The sequence below is a fragment of the Macrosteles quadrilineatus genome, unplaced genomic scaffold (assembly GCF_028750875.1).
Source record: "Macrosteles quadrilineatus isolate MER2022 unplaced genomic scaffold, UCM_ALF_1.0 Scaffold_2__2_contigs__length_208266976, whole genome shotgun sequence".
Lineage (NCBI taxonomy): Eukaryota > Metazoa > Arthropoda > Insecta > Hemiptera > Cicadellidae > Macrosteles > Macrosteles quadrilineatus.
This window is the reverse complement of record NW_026542595.1, coordinates 159346197-159360727: the sequence shown is the minus strand read 5'-3', so window position 1 is coordinate 159360727 and position 14531 is coordinate 159346197. Positions and strand designations below refer to the sequence as shown.

Below are 14531 nucleotides of genomic sequence, written 5' to 3'. Positions count from 1 at the left end.
TCTCCTGACTATTTCGTTCACGATATCGCCCACGCTTACTCCACTGAGGTCGTCGGTTGGATCCTGGTTGTTCCTCATCCGATCCCACACTCGCATGTAGACAGGCTGCGTCCTCTCCTTGACCATGTCCAGATAGGAGTCCAAGGATGGTCTGTGCTCTCTGGATGGTCTCCGAGGGGCGAGGTCTAGAGGAACTGCTAGAGGCATGCCCGCGGGTCGACGGTATGAAGGAGTAACTCTTACTTTCATTTTTGAAAATTAAAAGACTTGCAAAAAATAAGATTAAAATATAGGTTGGCACACGCACTGTGGACTAGTAAACGATGTTAATCGATCAGAAGTGGTGGTAAGACTACCCTTCCTAGCGTTCGTCCCCTACAAGTAAACATCTTAGGTATGCAGTGACAGGGGAGGGGGTTGCAGAAAAGTGAAGTACATTCCTCATCTCTGGTGTCATGGGTTCAAAGTCCAAGTAGTAGTATTAACACTTTTAAATACGTACACTATATCATATTATTGTTATTATTATTAGGCTACTGGATTGTATTATGATAGGACAAACTTATAGTAAGTGAAAAATACATTCAGGTATTTTATTTTTATAATTAATAAATTCAATAATTAAATTATTATGAAATACTGAATAAGTTAGAGCATTATTACAATTAAATATAAATTAAGTATATTACCATTGGACGGATTATAAAAGGTAATATCAATCTAAGATAAAATTTATATAATATATTATTATAAAAGATAATAATTATTAAAGACCTCTAATTAAATATTAAATGGACACAGAAATAAGAATTTACTTTTCTAACAGATTTAGAATTTGAAATAAAATATTCATAATTTATAAAAGTAAAAAGAATAAATTAAAACAGTTTATGCATTAATATAATATGGAACTATATGATAAAGTATAAATAGGTACAGAAAAAATGGCAAATTAACAAGATTATTGACATAAGTTATTTTCCGCAGTTGAAAGTACATTATATGTATTTTTTTAAGTTTGAAATTGAGAAATACCAAAATTAATTTTGCCAGGAAAATATTGCTCAGTAAATCTATTGAAATGTGGACAAGTGTTAAAATTTTAAAGTACGTAAATGTGCATTTCTGTCAATAAAATTAAGGGATCAACAAGTTGAAACATTGCTTGGCTCAGGCATAATTTATTAAAACGTTTTTATTAGCTCGCTTTCTTGTCCGGTACAAATTTAGCAATCAATTTTATACTAACTTCCCGATGAGCTAGATACTTGAAACATAGCTCGCAAATGGAATACAATGCAATATTATATCATTTAATTTTCATGTTTCCCTTGGGCTACGCCCCATGGGCTTGTTTTTATTAACTCGCTTTCTTGCAAATTTTGATACTTCCCGATGAGCTAGAGACTCGAAGAATAGCTCACAAATGGATGACAATGCAATATTATATCATTTACTTTTCATATTTCCCTTGGGCTACGCCGCATGGGCTTGTTTTTATTAGCTCCATTTCCTACAAATTTTGATATGAATTTTAAACGAAGTTCCCGATGAGCTAGATACTTGAAACTTGAAACATAGCTCGCAAATGAAATACAATGCAATATTATATCATTTAATTTTCATATTTCCCTTGGGCTACGTCCCATGGGCTTGTTTTTATTAACTCGCTTTCTTGCAAATTTTGATACTTCCCGATGAGCTAGAGACTTGAAATTTGAAACATAGCTCACAAATGGATGACAATGCAATATTATATCAGTTTATTTTCATATTTCCCTTGGGTTACGCCCCATGGGCTTCCAAATTTGCCATGTTTACATTTTGAAAGAATGTAAGTATATCAACTAATTTAAGTGAGCTGTAAATACTTAAATTTGACAGTACGAAGAGCAGAGGTTAAGAGGTGCAGGTTATGCTCCCAAGAGATTCTTCATACAAACAAACATTTCAAAACAAAGATAAACAATCTGATTGCAGATTTAAAGGTGTTTGCTAATAATGTCAGTTGTTATTTATTTAGTATTCTACAAGGTAAACAATAAATTAAATATATTGATATATTTATAGTTAGTAGGTAGGGCATATATTCAATCTAATACATAATTATATAAAAAGAAACTCAAATAAACCTTAGATTTCCCACATGCCTCTGTCTTAATCAGATACAGATGCTTGAAATAGATTTAACATCCACACAAATTAAAATCTAAAAAGTAGAAAATAATGTATAAATATGTGGAGAGTGTAAATACTTAAGTAAGATTTCAAACGAAAAACGTGGGGTGCATGTAATAGATAATTTACAATTACCTTCAGCTATTGAACTAATGTATTATTATCAATGATTATGTATTATTAGTTCAATAGGTGGAGGTAATTGTAAATTATCTATTACATGCACCCCACGTTTTTGGTTTGAAATCTTACTTAAGTATTTACACTCTCCACATATTTATACATTATTTTCTACTTTTTAGTGTGTTTAAAAACATTTTGTTTTAAAAAAGTGTTTTTATTTATAAATTATTTTTCACTTGGTTCAATTTGATGAATGTGCAATTTTTAGGAAAAATAGTAGTTAAAACAGTACGTAGTTGAATGTAGAAGGATAATTACGTCCAGGATATTGAAGCTTTGGACCGAGTAATGGAGTTGTTAGATTTTGATAGAAATATAGTAGCAACCACCAAGTGAACTTCTAGGAGAAAAACACAGTTATATTTCAAAAGTTTCTTAGTTGCATTAATAAAACATTAACTATGCTGCTGTTGTTTGTCATGTTATAAGTTTTTCAAATTTGTAGCCTCGTTTCTTTCTCAGTGACATGAAAAATCCCCAGCGATCGCAATTAATTAAAAGTTCAAATAATAACTTTACTCTCTCTACACGCAATGCTCACGATTTCTTAAAAGTTAACTCAAAATACTTTAAGGGACTCTCCCTTACATGAACGGACCTTTATGAATTCATAATAATCAGTTGTTTTATTGAATTTTCCATGAAGCCAATAAGCTATTACCGTAGTCTTATTGTAAGACGTGGGCCCAGGACCGATTTACTTTTTCGTTTCGAGGCCAAAATCACTATCAGTTCAAATTAATTTATATATGTGAGTTAGTAAGACAACTGGAGTAAAAATGATCTGATCTTGATTAAATTTGGTGTACACGTGTAACCTTCGAACGAGTTCGCGAACCAGCATGATCCGATAATGGAAACTGTTTATGGGATAAAAATTTGGGTTTCCTTCTTTTTTCCCTGAAAATAATGAAAATTTCAGATCCTTTCCAAACTGTTTTGTAGAGCTTAAGAAATTAATCGTTGTTGTAAATTTGTTGCATACTAATCCATCAATATTTCAACAAAAAGCACACTCTATAATTATTCCTGTTGCAGCAAACATTACTACTCAATACTTGTAAATCTGAGAAATTAGGGGAATATTTTAGCGGAGACCGAGCAAGGTAAAGGAATATTCCTTATGAATATTGAGGTTATGAATATTCGTGAGTCTGCACGTTTGCTGGAGAGGGGGTATTTATAAATATTTCGAAATATCTATACTGTAGCCCATTTTTTGTGGGTTTATGCCAAATCAAAAATACAACAACCTCCTCAATGACAATAAATATTGTTTTCGAAGGTGAAATACAACAGGTAGCTTTGTACCGCCTTTTAAGGCTGATTTTAACTCTCGCCTAATAGCTTTTAGTGATAACGAAAACGAAATATCATCGGTCCTAAAACGTATCCCTGCGGAACGCCGCGGCGACGGCGTCAAAGCTTTATCGCGATGAGTGACGACAAATTACCGAGTTTTATGCGACTACTTAACTCGAGTTACCGCGGTAGCCGCGCATGCTTAATTACTCAGTTTATAGCTGACCGTAAACGCTTACTTCGCTCCGATAGGGAGCCAAGGAGACCGGCTTTGTGGATTGAATGTTGAAATATTCAAATGCGGTTCCCAAGGATGTCACTTGATTGGAGTTTGCCGTCCTGGGAAAAAAGTATGTAAGTGAATTATAAGGGTGGGTTTTGTTTTATATTGTCTGATGAGGTTATTAATGTGTAATATAGTGTTCGTATTGTTGGGGCTCATTTATTTTATTTATTATCATAATTAGATTTCATCTTTAGTCTATAAGATTTCGGATAGTTTACTTGGGCTTAATAACCTTACTGACGGGATTGGAACCACTCGTTTTCTTTTGAAAAGTTTAAAACACATTGCCATGATATTCGTTGTTTCTAGAGCAGTTGAGGAAAAAATAGCGACTTGAAAATACAGTATGCTCTCGTTGCAGATACCGTTTATTATGCATAGTGTCTTCGTTCATTCTCATACGTGACTTGTGTATTCATCTTGAATAGGCTTCCACGGTAATCCGTTATGTAGACCCACTTCACTTGGTGTGGACACCAGAACTAAAGATTAGTGGTAAATATCTACTTGGCTATCGTAGCAACCAAATTATATCGTTATTATATCGTAGTAATAAATTAATTACTCAGTGTTAAAGGACCTTTTGCTCGAATTAATAATATTTCTCGCAATTAAATATTGTACCTCTTTCTTCTGCGCTTGAGGGATACATCGTTTGTGATCCGGGAAATGGTCACTTTTGGCTTATACAAGTTATTGACTAAATCTCAAACATAATATTTCGATGTCAAAAGGAAAATTCGTTATTCATCAATAAAAGTTGTTTTAATTGATAACAAATTTATAATATTTAAAGAATTTGGGTCTTGGCTCATATAAGTATATTGTATGCTTTAAATATTTCAGTATTACTTATATAATTTACTGAAAATCGTTACTAAATAATACATTTGTGACTAGTGTTGGTGTGATTTTTGTCATCGTCAGCAGAAATAAGAAGACGAAAGAATTGACAATATGGCAAAATGTCTTGAAAACTGATTAGAGGTATATCACATGATATTCTTACTTCCTTTGCTTTCGTGAGTAAGAACAAAATTCATACCTCGGAAAAAACCTAATTACCACAAGTGTTTCAAAGATGCCATAACGAAATAATGGAATTGAAATATATTGCATTATATTCAGTCAGGAGCAAGTTGATTGATTTTTCTAATATTTGATACAGTCTAAAATGATTTTATTTCATTTTACTAAGAGTTTTTTTTTACTTGAGAATTCATCGGCCAATGTTTGTAAAAATATTGGGTGTATCTTTAAAAAAAACAATTGACAGGAATATTCGCTCAAACTCCATAACAAACAATAAGGAAACACAGGTAACATAAGCCAATTATAATCATCAAAAGACAAGAAATTATTGCAACCATACACGTTATCCAGAGAACAAACTATTTAAACGACTCCTGTCTTTATAGCCTTCCAGTAGCTTAATAGTATAAATTCCTGTTAACGATGATGCCATTTAATTTAATTAAAATCAGTTATGGAAACACGAATGGGTGATAAAACAAAATTAAATGAACGTAATTACTCGGAGACAGCGTAGTTTAAGATGAGACTTGAAATTGTTAATTCAACGTAAATTGTGTTGCATCAGTGATATAAGACTTCAGCGGGGTTTTATTACAGCCATTTGTCCTTTCTTAATAGTCCTTAAGACTGGTACTTGGGTTAAATGCTAATACCATTGCTCCGTTCAAGAAAATAGTTCCTCGTTGTATTTGTTAAAACTACACCATGTATTTAATACAAATGATTTACACACTTTAAATATATGTGTGAAGAAATAGGTTATTAATAAACTTTAACAGTTTTTTTCATCCTGTCAAAGTCTGAAGCCTTAGTTATAGTATTTTAGTAGGCATTTTATTACAATATATAAAATCTATATATCCTTAGTTAATATATTGAAGTAGAAATCTTTTAACTAACTTAATTCTCTTATACTCAATCAATTTATGGTAAAAATGTTTATTCCAATAAAACTTATCTACTCCACAAAAATAAAAAATAAATTAATATCTAGTCCGTATCCAGAAAAAGGTTCTGAATACAGCTCAGTGTTTGAAAGTTCCATTTTGTTGTAGGGAAGCATCAAAATTTGTACAACTTTGAAAATATTTATAGAAATGAATCACTAAAGTATGTAAATGCTTAGCAATTCCAAATTGCGTGGTATCGGAAAAATATTTGAGAACCTGTTCCACCCTTAGCAAACTGCTGTAAATACTTTGAATTTAGTACAATTTACGTCAGCTAATGTGCCAAAGTCCAAGTTTTTATCATCGATGTATAATAACATGTGTAGTTATATATTGATGGTTTTTATACGTTGTCTCTTTCCTCTAATGTGTAGTTAATTCTGTGTTGAGAGCTAGGACAGGAAGGGTACTGCATAAAAAGGTGAGGGATTTCTATTAAAAATAAAGTAGCCGAATAGACTATCGTTTAATCAAAATGCTGTCTTCTTAAGCTTTCCTCGACCCTTGGTTAGCCAACTACGTTGATTGAAATATATCTGTTTCCATCATCAATTCAATAGTTTTCTCAAAGTCATAAATCTTGAGTAATTTTTCCAAAATAATAAAATACATGGTATCTATAATATTAAAACGAAACAGTGTTTTTTTATTTCACGATTCTGAATCAACCACTCGACGGATTTTCATGATTTTTGTGTTGAAAGAAAGATAATTTTGAGAACTAGGGAATGTCGAAGCCATAATTTTAGTTTAGGGTCCCAGTTTTTTAGAAATTAAGTTTGAATTTTTAAAAAGTCTAGCAGCCGACGCTAAGATTCTAAACTAGCTTTTGGCATAAAATAATTTGCTTAACATAACAGCTGGTAATATTCAGCTTTTGTGTCACAAATTCAGCATTTGGATAATAATTACATGCATAGGGTTGACTTATTTATACTATGTGTAATGCTATGCTCATTGATACGTCCATTTTATGGGTAAGAGGATGGCAGACTATTTAAATATTCATGGCAAAATGATAGATGTTCTAATTTATTTTTTAGAGCAATCTTTAAAATTTTACGTTTGTTTTAGTGCAATATAATTTGTTTTAACTAACAGCTGGTTGAATATAAAAGTTGCCTTTCAAACTAACAGGTTAGTTTATTATTCTGGGATGTTGGCATTGAATATAGAAAATAAGTAAGATTCAAGATTCTATAACCACTGATGTATACAAATCGAGGCTCTGCCCCCGAGTATTCAAAGGAAAAATTATGCAAATTATTTTTCTGTTCGACTTTTTGAGGAAAGAATAGGAAGATAAAAATGTGTACATGTTTTAATTCATCTTGGCAGCTTTTTGTTTACAGGAAATGGTTAACTGCTTGAACGTTGCTTGGATTAGAAATGGAAATATTAATATAATTTCAGTTTTAGTTGACTTTTCAATCCCGTACGTAGGACGGGCCAACAGCTCGTTAATACTAAAGCAATTTATGGCGCTCTTAGTTAAGTCACTAGTTTAAGACTACCAACTAAAAAAGGTCGATAGCCTACAATCGCTGACTACATAATATCAGAGAAATATATAATACTGTATAATAATTTAGCAAGCCGTTTTATTTAATATTATTTTAGTCATTTCCTATCTCGTACCTTCATTCTATCTCGTTTACTCTGTTCATCCTACTATTCTGTGGCCTTTGCAAATAAATCTTTATCTGATAAGAAAGGTGGTTAAACAATTTTATTCCCTTGTCCAGCGGCAATGTAAAAAATAGTCATTTCCTATCTCGTACCTTCATTCTATCTCGTTTACTCTGTTCATCCTACTATTCTGTGGCCTTTGCAAATAAATCTTTATCTGATAAGAAAGGTGGTTAAACAATTTTATTCCCTTGTCCAGCGGCAATGTAAAAAAAGGAGTTTACAGAAATTTTAAAGTTTTAAGATGGTGTGTAAGGTGTATGTACTGCACTTGGTGTTGAGTTTTGTACAAAGAAAATAGTCTCAATGATTCATAATGGAGGTAAGTCAAGATAGCAATTGAAAATGTAAATAGCTTATGGCATGTAGTATAAGGATTTTTTTTTAAATATTTTATGTGTTACTGCTGACATAACCAATGCATGTAAATTATGTAAATCTGGTTGAATAAATGACTTATGACTTATGACCTGAAAGATCACTCACAAGATCGTCTCTTAAAAAGTATAAATATAACTCGAATAGCCATTTTGCATTGTATAAAACAAAATTAGCTTGTTTTCAGATCCCAATACCGACAGAGCATACACTAGGAGAGAATATTATGTCATAAAACGACGTGAGGCTTCACTTTTGTTGCCAAAGTTTGAAGTACAAAACGCCTGTGATAACACGTTTATCACCTAACATACGATTTGAAATTTAAATATTCGTCAAAATGAAATACATATATATTTACATACAGAATTTACGTGGAATTTTTAATTGGCTAAAGGAATGTTATAACGTAACTTTAAAGACATTGATTAAAATAAATTAGAATATGACTCCACCAAGTTAATATAGCATAATATAGCAGATAAGCTGTGTTTCGATGTGTATAGGGTAAGTAGTATTACTAATGTACTACGGTAGTTATTAACTCTTGCGCTATTCATCGTCTCACCCTGTATATGTACTAGCTTTGATGAGGGAAGGAAAGTTAAGTCGAAAGCGTATGTTTTTGAAAGCAGAAGATTGAAAGTATGTACAGGTGTGTTTACGAAACAAGATTTAGAGTGTGTGGGTATGGTTTTAAATTTGTATAGAAAATAAATGCAGGGGAAGGTAAAATCTTTTTAGTTTTTTTTTTAGTTTTTAAGTTGGTTTTTATGCAATTTTGTTATCAAATGTTACTCACCGTCTGAGTCTCTATGGTCCTGATCGTCCTTGTGTCTAGACGTAGTAGGTGGAGAGGCGGGGGAGGGGACGCCGCCCCCGCTGCCAACACTGCCGCCTCCACTGCCCGCCCCCACCACACTGTTGTACCCCTGCTGCACATTAAGCTGAAACAAGAGATAACAAAATTACTATCCCTGGTCATCTATACTGTATATCTAGACGTAATATGTGGAGAGGCAGGGGGTGGGACGCCGCCCCCGCTGCCAACACTGCCGCCTCCACCACACTGTTGTACCCCTGCTGCACATTAAAAGTGGTGCACGGACAGGTACCCTTGCTGCACAGGTAAAATCCCGGTACAAAGCAAATATAATCAAAATCAGATCATTTTAGCGAATTTCCCTATAGAGGATAAGCTATTACCATAGGTCTCATGGTAAGACCTAGACCTGGGGCCGATTTACTTTTTCGTTTTGAGGTCACATTTGCAGCAGGAATAACTTAATTATTTAATGTTATTTAAATAGGAAATAAATCTGACAACTTTAAGGGAATATTTTAGTCGAAATCCAGCCAGGAAAATGTAAATTCGCTTAGTCTGCAGGTTTGCTGCGGTGGGGGTATTTACTTCATTTATCTTGCTAACGGACACATGCATCATATGATTTGCCTCTTATAAGAGCTGAAAAATAATGTTACAGATATAAATATAAAACATAAGCATTCCAACTCCTACAACATTTGTGTAGCGAAGATATTTAAATAAAACCCTGATATTTCATCACTTAAGTATTGGATAACACGGTAACATTTTGCAATCGATCAATACCCTTACTACGACCAAAATAATAATAGTAGCCCAAAGTATTGCCACCGTCTTCGCCAAAATAAAATGCATGTATCAAATTAAAAATATGATAACACTACTACCCCAGGGCTCAGTTAGGAACAAAAAACATTTTGTACATAGAAAATCACTGATCAAATGTTGACAAATAATTGAATTTAGTCTTATAATTTGTTTGGAAATTTGATTTGTAAAATAATTGTAATTATAATACTGTCGAATATACTTTACGAGTTAAGAAATAAGATTTTAATAAATGTTGATAGTAAGTTATTCGGGGACATTTTTCGATGATTCCGAACATTTCGGAAACTCCAGATTCCCAGTAATTGGAATTCGGGAATCTCCTGGATATTGGATAGTCATCCACCTGCGTATTGGTAGTCTAGTTATGCGTCATGTATTGGCATTCGCACTTCCCTGAATTATAAATATGTAAGCAACGCAATCCAGACATGGTGCAGAAACTAGGGAAATTCTTTATAACATTTTAGTAATTTTGGTTGCTGTGTCATTGAAACAATAAATAATTTGCATAGTGAGGTTCATAATAACAATATCGGACCCAATATAAAATATTAAAGATTTTTATCTGAATAATTTTATTTTTATGGATTGATAATTTAATAATATAAAAAGATATTCGGATAACGTACTTAATGTATTTTTTGACAAACAATTAACTTAGAGTTGTAAATTTTACAACTATAAAGTTTAGGCCAAAAGTTATCATATTGACGGGAAGAGTATGCAAAATATGCCTCGAATCTGAACCTTAGAAATTTTTATTTGAAGTGAAGAATCTCATTAAATCCAAGACCACGCTGATATTGCACTGCACGGATTGGAAAGCAACAATTTAAACGCTGCAGTGCCAGTGCTACATGTATATCGTCGTCGCAGCGCACGAAGCCAACGCCACAGCCTGCTAGATATCTCGCATCTGTTATATATACAGGTACATCGGCAATAATTATACAAGTGACACCAAGATCTAGTGTGCCGCGCCGCGTCGTGCAATAGAGTTGCGGCCAACTTCCAACTTCAGTTGGCTCAACAGAAGTATTCTGTAAGTTAATTTAATTTTGTGATCTACTATCGCAATTGAGCTCATTTATAAAGGTTTTGAGGTTGTCTGGAGTAAAAATATATTATTTGTGTATTTTCCGTAGAACAACTAATAAAAGTAAAGCTAAGGCAAATAAGTTAGCCCAAGCCTTGTGTACCAAGCAATAATTAATAATAATTGTAATATTGTGTTAGTTTTGTTACTCACTCTAAATTAATTTATTTTCAATCCAAATTTATCAAGAGTAAACACTGATGGAAACCCCATTATAAATTCCCTTTGTGTAGTACGTTACATCGTTACATGTAACTACGATTTCTTTAATTTTACGGATCTGAAAATTGAATGCATTTTTCAATAATTCATTTGTATATAATCACCTAAATTAGGTACACACACATTTTATTCTATTGTTTATGTTCATTTATTTATTTATTCTTTCAACGGTAACACCATTTTTACATTAAAATATACATTAATAGGATTTAATCATTTAATAAACATAGCTTAATTAGGTAATGAATATGAGCAATAATAATAAGAAAAAATTAGAAAGCAGACATGACATGCAAAATACATAACCAGTATAAAAGAAAATAAAAATACATTCATAGGCTGAAACATTTCAAGTGTAAGACATCAAGACAAAGCAAATTTGGTACAGGCTACTAAAATATGTGCAATTAATAAGAATGAAAAAGAGAAGCAGGCATAAGATGCAAAAGACATAATAATATGGCGCAAAAGATAATAACAACAGGTAAAATATGAAGTGCAAAAACATAACAACAACAATATTTAACAATATGCAAACGAGACATGACAACAGCGAAAAAAGGAAACAACAAGTGCAATACCGGTAGGCTAACAAAAGAAATAGTAAGATACAACAACAACAAAATAAATAAATATATATATATAGGTACAAAACAACAGCCATAAATTAATTTAACAAACGCAAACACAACAGGAAACTTATTTAATAGACAAACAGGGAAATTCATTTCATTCGTTATGTTTACAATCGAACGTTGAACGTCGAATGTTGAATGTTGTAAACGTTGCTTTACAATCGCAAAAAATCATAACAGTAACAGTGGCCAACAATGTTAAAAATAAAAATATTCTTTACGTAAATTTGAGTTAGAACGTGGCGTATATAAATTTATTAAAAACCTTAAAAACAAAAACCAAAGCGAATTGTAAAAATTGAACAAATCGATCGCTCTAATCAAAGACGCTGTACAATTTGGGTCGAGCATGTTGTATAAGGTAATTTGTCAAACTATTCTAAACACCCTAAACTACTAGGACCAGCAACATTATAAATACAGTTAAAAAACTTTAAAATAGAAAGCATTATTTTTGATGTCTTAATTACTGGTTAAATTACATACCTATGATTTGTTCAGCATCCAAAGAAATATTGTTTGGAGAAGAAATGTATGGTAAAATTTAGTTTTCAAAGATAAATTAAATCTTAAAAAGTCATGCTGAGTTTTAATGTCGACGAAATCACTAGATAATTTTATGTTGATCTGGCTGTAGCTTACGCAACTGAATACGTTGTTGAGATTTTATTGCTGTGGACTCAAGGTGCCACCACTAAATCACTCAAGCTTTCACTAAACTACTTGGACGTAACCGTTTAAATTAAACACCTGCCAAGGTTATAGTGGACACATCATTTAGGGGGAACACCTTAAGCCCACTTGGTTTTAAGAATCCTGTAAAACTAGGGTATAGAGAGTCGTTACATAAACGCAGTGCACTGGATTGAAGTTAAATACATCGATAACATGGTGCAACACTTTGTTAAAACCATTTTTAATTGTAGACATAATTAATCAGTATATTTGATACATTAATTGTTTTACTTAACAGTATTGTTCATATGTTTATTGTGGATTTTAATAAATAGTTAAATTATATGGACATTATTCACACGGGGATTGGAAAATTCGTCATTGGCATTCAAAAGTAGCGAGCTGGTATAGTGGTAAAGCGCAGATTTTAGGTTCACGAGGTCTCGGTTTCAAATCACGTATATTAATGTTGGAAAATTGATATATATATATATATATATATATATATATATATATATATATATATATATATATGTGTGTGATAATGACACAACTCCTCTAGACCTAGCCTGAAGGGAAACATGTCCTGGCTATAACCTAGATGAATGAAAAAAATGTATTTATGAGAACAACTTTGTAAGATCCATAGCTGTTAGCATAGAACTGATGTCAAAATATATATTGGAATACACAATCAAATTTTCGGTATAAATTGTTTCCTTCTTGTGTTTGTAAAATAATCATTGTGTTGCTTCCAATGCTTACTAATGGAAGGTTACTTAACAGATAAAAACATTTTGTATAATTTAACAGCTTTTAGTAAGCAAATACCTTTTTAGGTTTCTATTAAAGCTGTTTCTTTAGTTCGAATCGGCTATTCTCATTATTTTAATCAGTATGAAATTTAAATTAATGTTGTACTGTTAACATCAGCAGCATACACTCTTTCACAGTACGGTGCATAGTAGGTTAACCACGAAACGAATTGTCATTTACAGATCAGTTACATTACGGTACCTTTGACCTTTTTAAACAAAAATTTTATGATTTTGACTTCTCTACTAAAAGTTTGCGCTATTTACTTAACTTGCCAATTCCTAAACACAAAACTTCTTAAAAAAACTCACTTCCATTATTCCTTAAGTTGGAACCAAACGTTTCAAAATTAAAAAAAAACTATTAAAACATAAATTGCTGAGTATAACCTGTTACAGCGTCCAAGAATTCCTGAAATGTTTTGAAACCTCTAATATGTAATTATAGTAAATATTAGAATTGAGAATTGCTGTATAGTAATAGTATTTTTGTACTGTTGTGACCTCGCTAATTCAAACTGTATTATTGTTATAAATCCAGTGTTCTGTAGTGTAACTTGCAACATGTTAGATAAAATTATAACATCCTACACTGTGTCATGTAAATTAGTCACTGTAACTCTGTGGAGCATTGTTAGCATTAACGTTGTTTGTTTACGATTCATCAAAAGTATTTGCAATATGTTTTCTGTTTAGCAACACGTGTCCAATTGTCCAACGGAGGAATTCTGAAGTGAATATGTCGCATTGTAAACAATATTGAGAAGCCAAGGGGGCGTGTTGCCAGCATCAGCGTACAACAGCTGCCAATAACGAACAGTGCTGCTGATTGACCAACAGAATAATGTAATAATAACTGAACTTATTAGAAAACTTTAGATAATATATATTCTTTTGGTTACCAATAATAAACTGTAGTAAAACACAATTTTAAACCATTAACCTACTGTTTAAATAGTAAAAATTGGCGGATAAATAGACGCACTACAACAAAAACTAAATAATGGGTCAGTAAATAATGGATCAATTATGATTAAAAAATCACTGTCAAACGCGTACAAGAGTGGTAAGGCATGATGGCAAGGCTGGTTGAAGATCGAGAGCGTGCCCTATCAAACTGCACTAGGTACCACTGGTTAAGCTAATGTGTCTTGCGGAATTAAAATACTTACAGTACTTAAACCAACACATGTAGTCGATTGAAATAATCAATTTGGATGATAAAAAAACCTGAAAAGAAAGTTACTAAACTGAATATCATAATTTAAAAATCGTACTTATAGCTAAGCTAGCATTTAAATACCATCTAAAAGTTGTGCGAGCCAACTTCGATAGTTTTTGTTTTGACCATGACAAACTCAACTTACACTACAACTTTTTTATCTTTAGTCCTGAGTGGTCTTTGCAAGGCATTCAACAAAAACCTTTGG

At 32.2% G+C, this 14531-nt stretch overlaps 1 protein-coding gene across 2 annotated transcripts in view; it reads right to left on the bottom strand.

The window, feature by feature from the left end:
• Positions 1–14531, bottom strand: part of LOC128987556 (protein vestigial-like) — a 188922-nt gene that overhangs the window by 28490 nt on the left and 145901 nt on the right. For both annotated transcript variants that reach the window (XM_054408464.1, XM_054408463.1), the window contains exon 2: positions 8804–8948. In XM_054408464.1, the coding sequence (XP_054264439.1) occupies positions 8804–8948 (145 nt within the window). The remainder of the gene's footprint in view (positions 1–8803; positions 8949–14531) is intronic.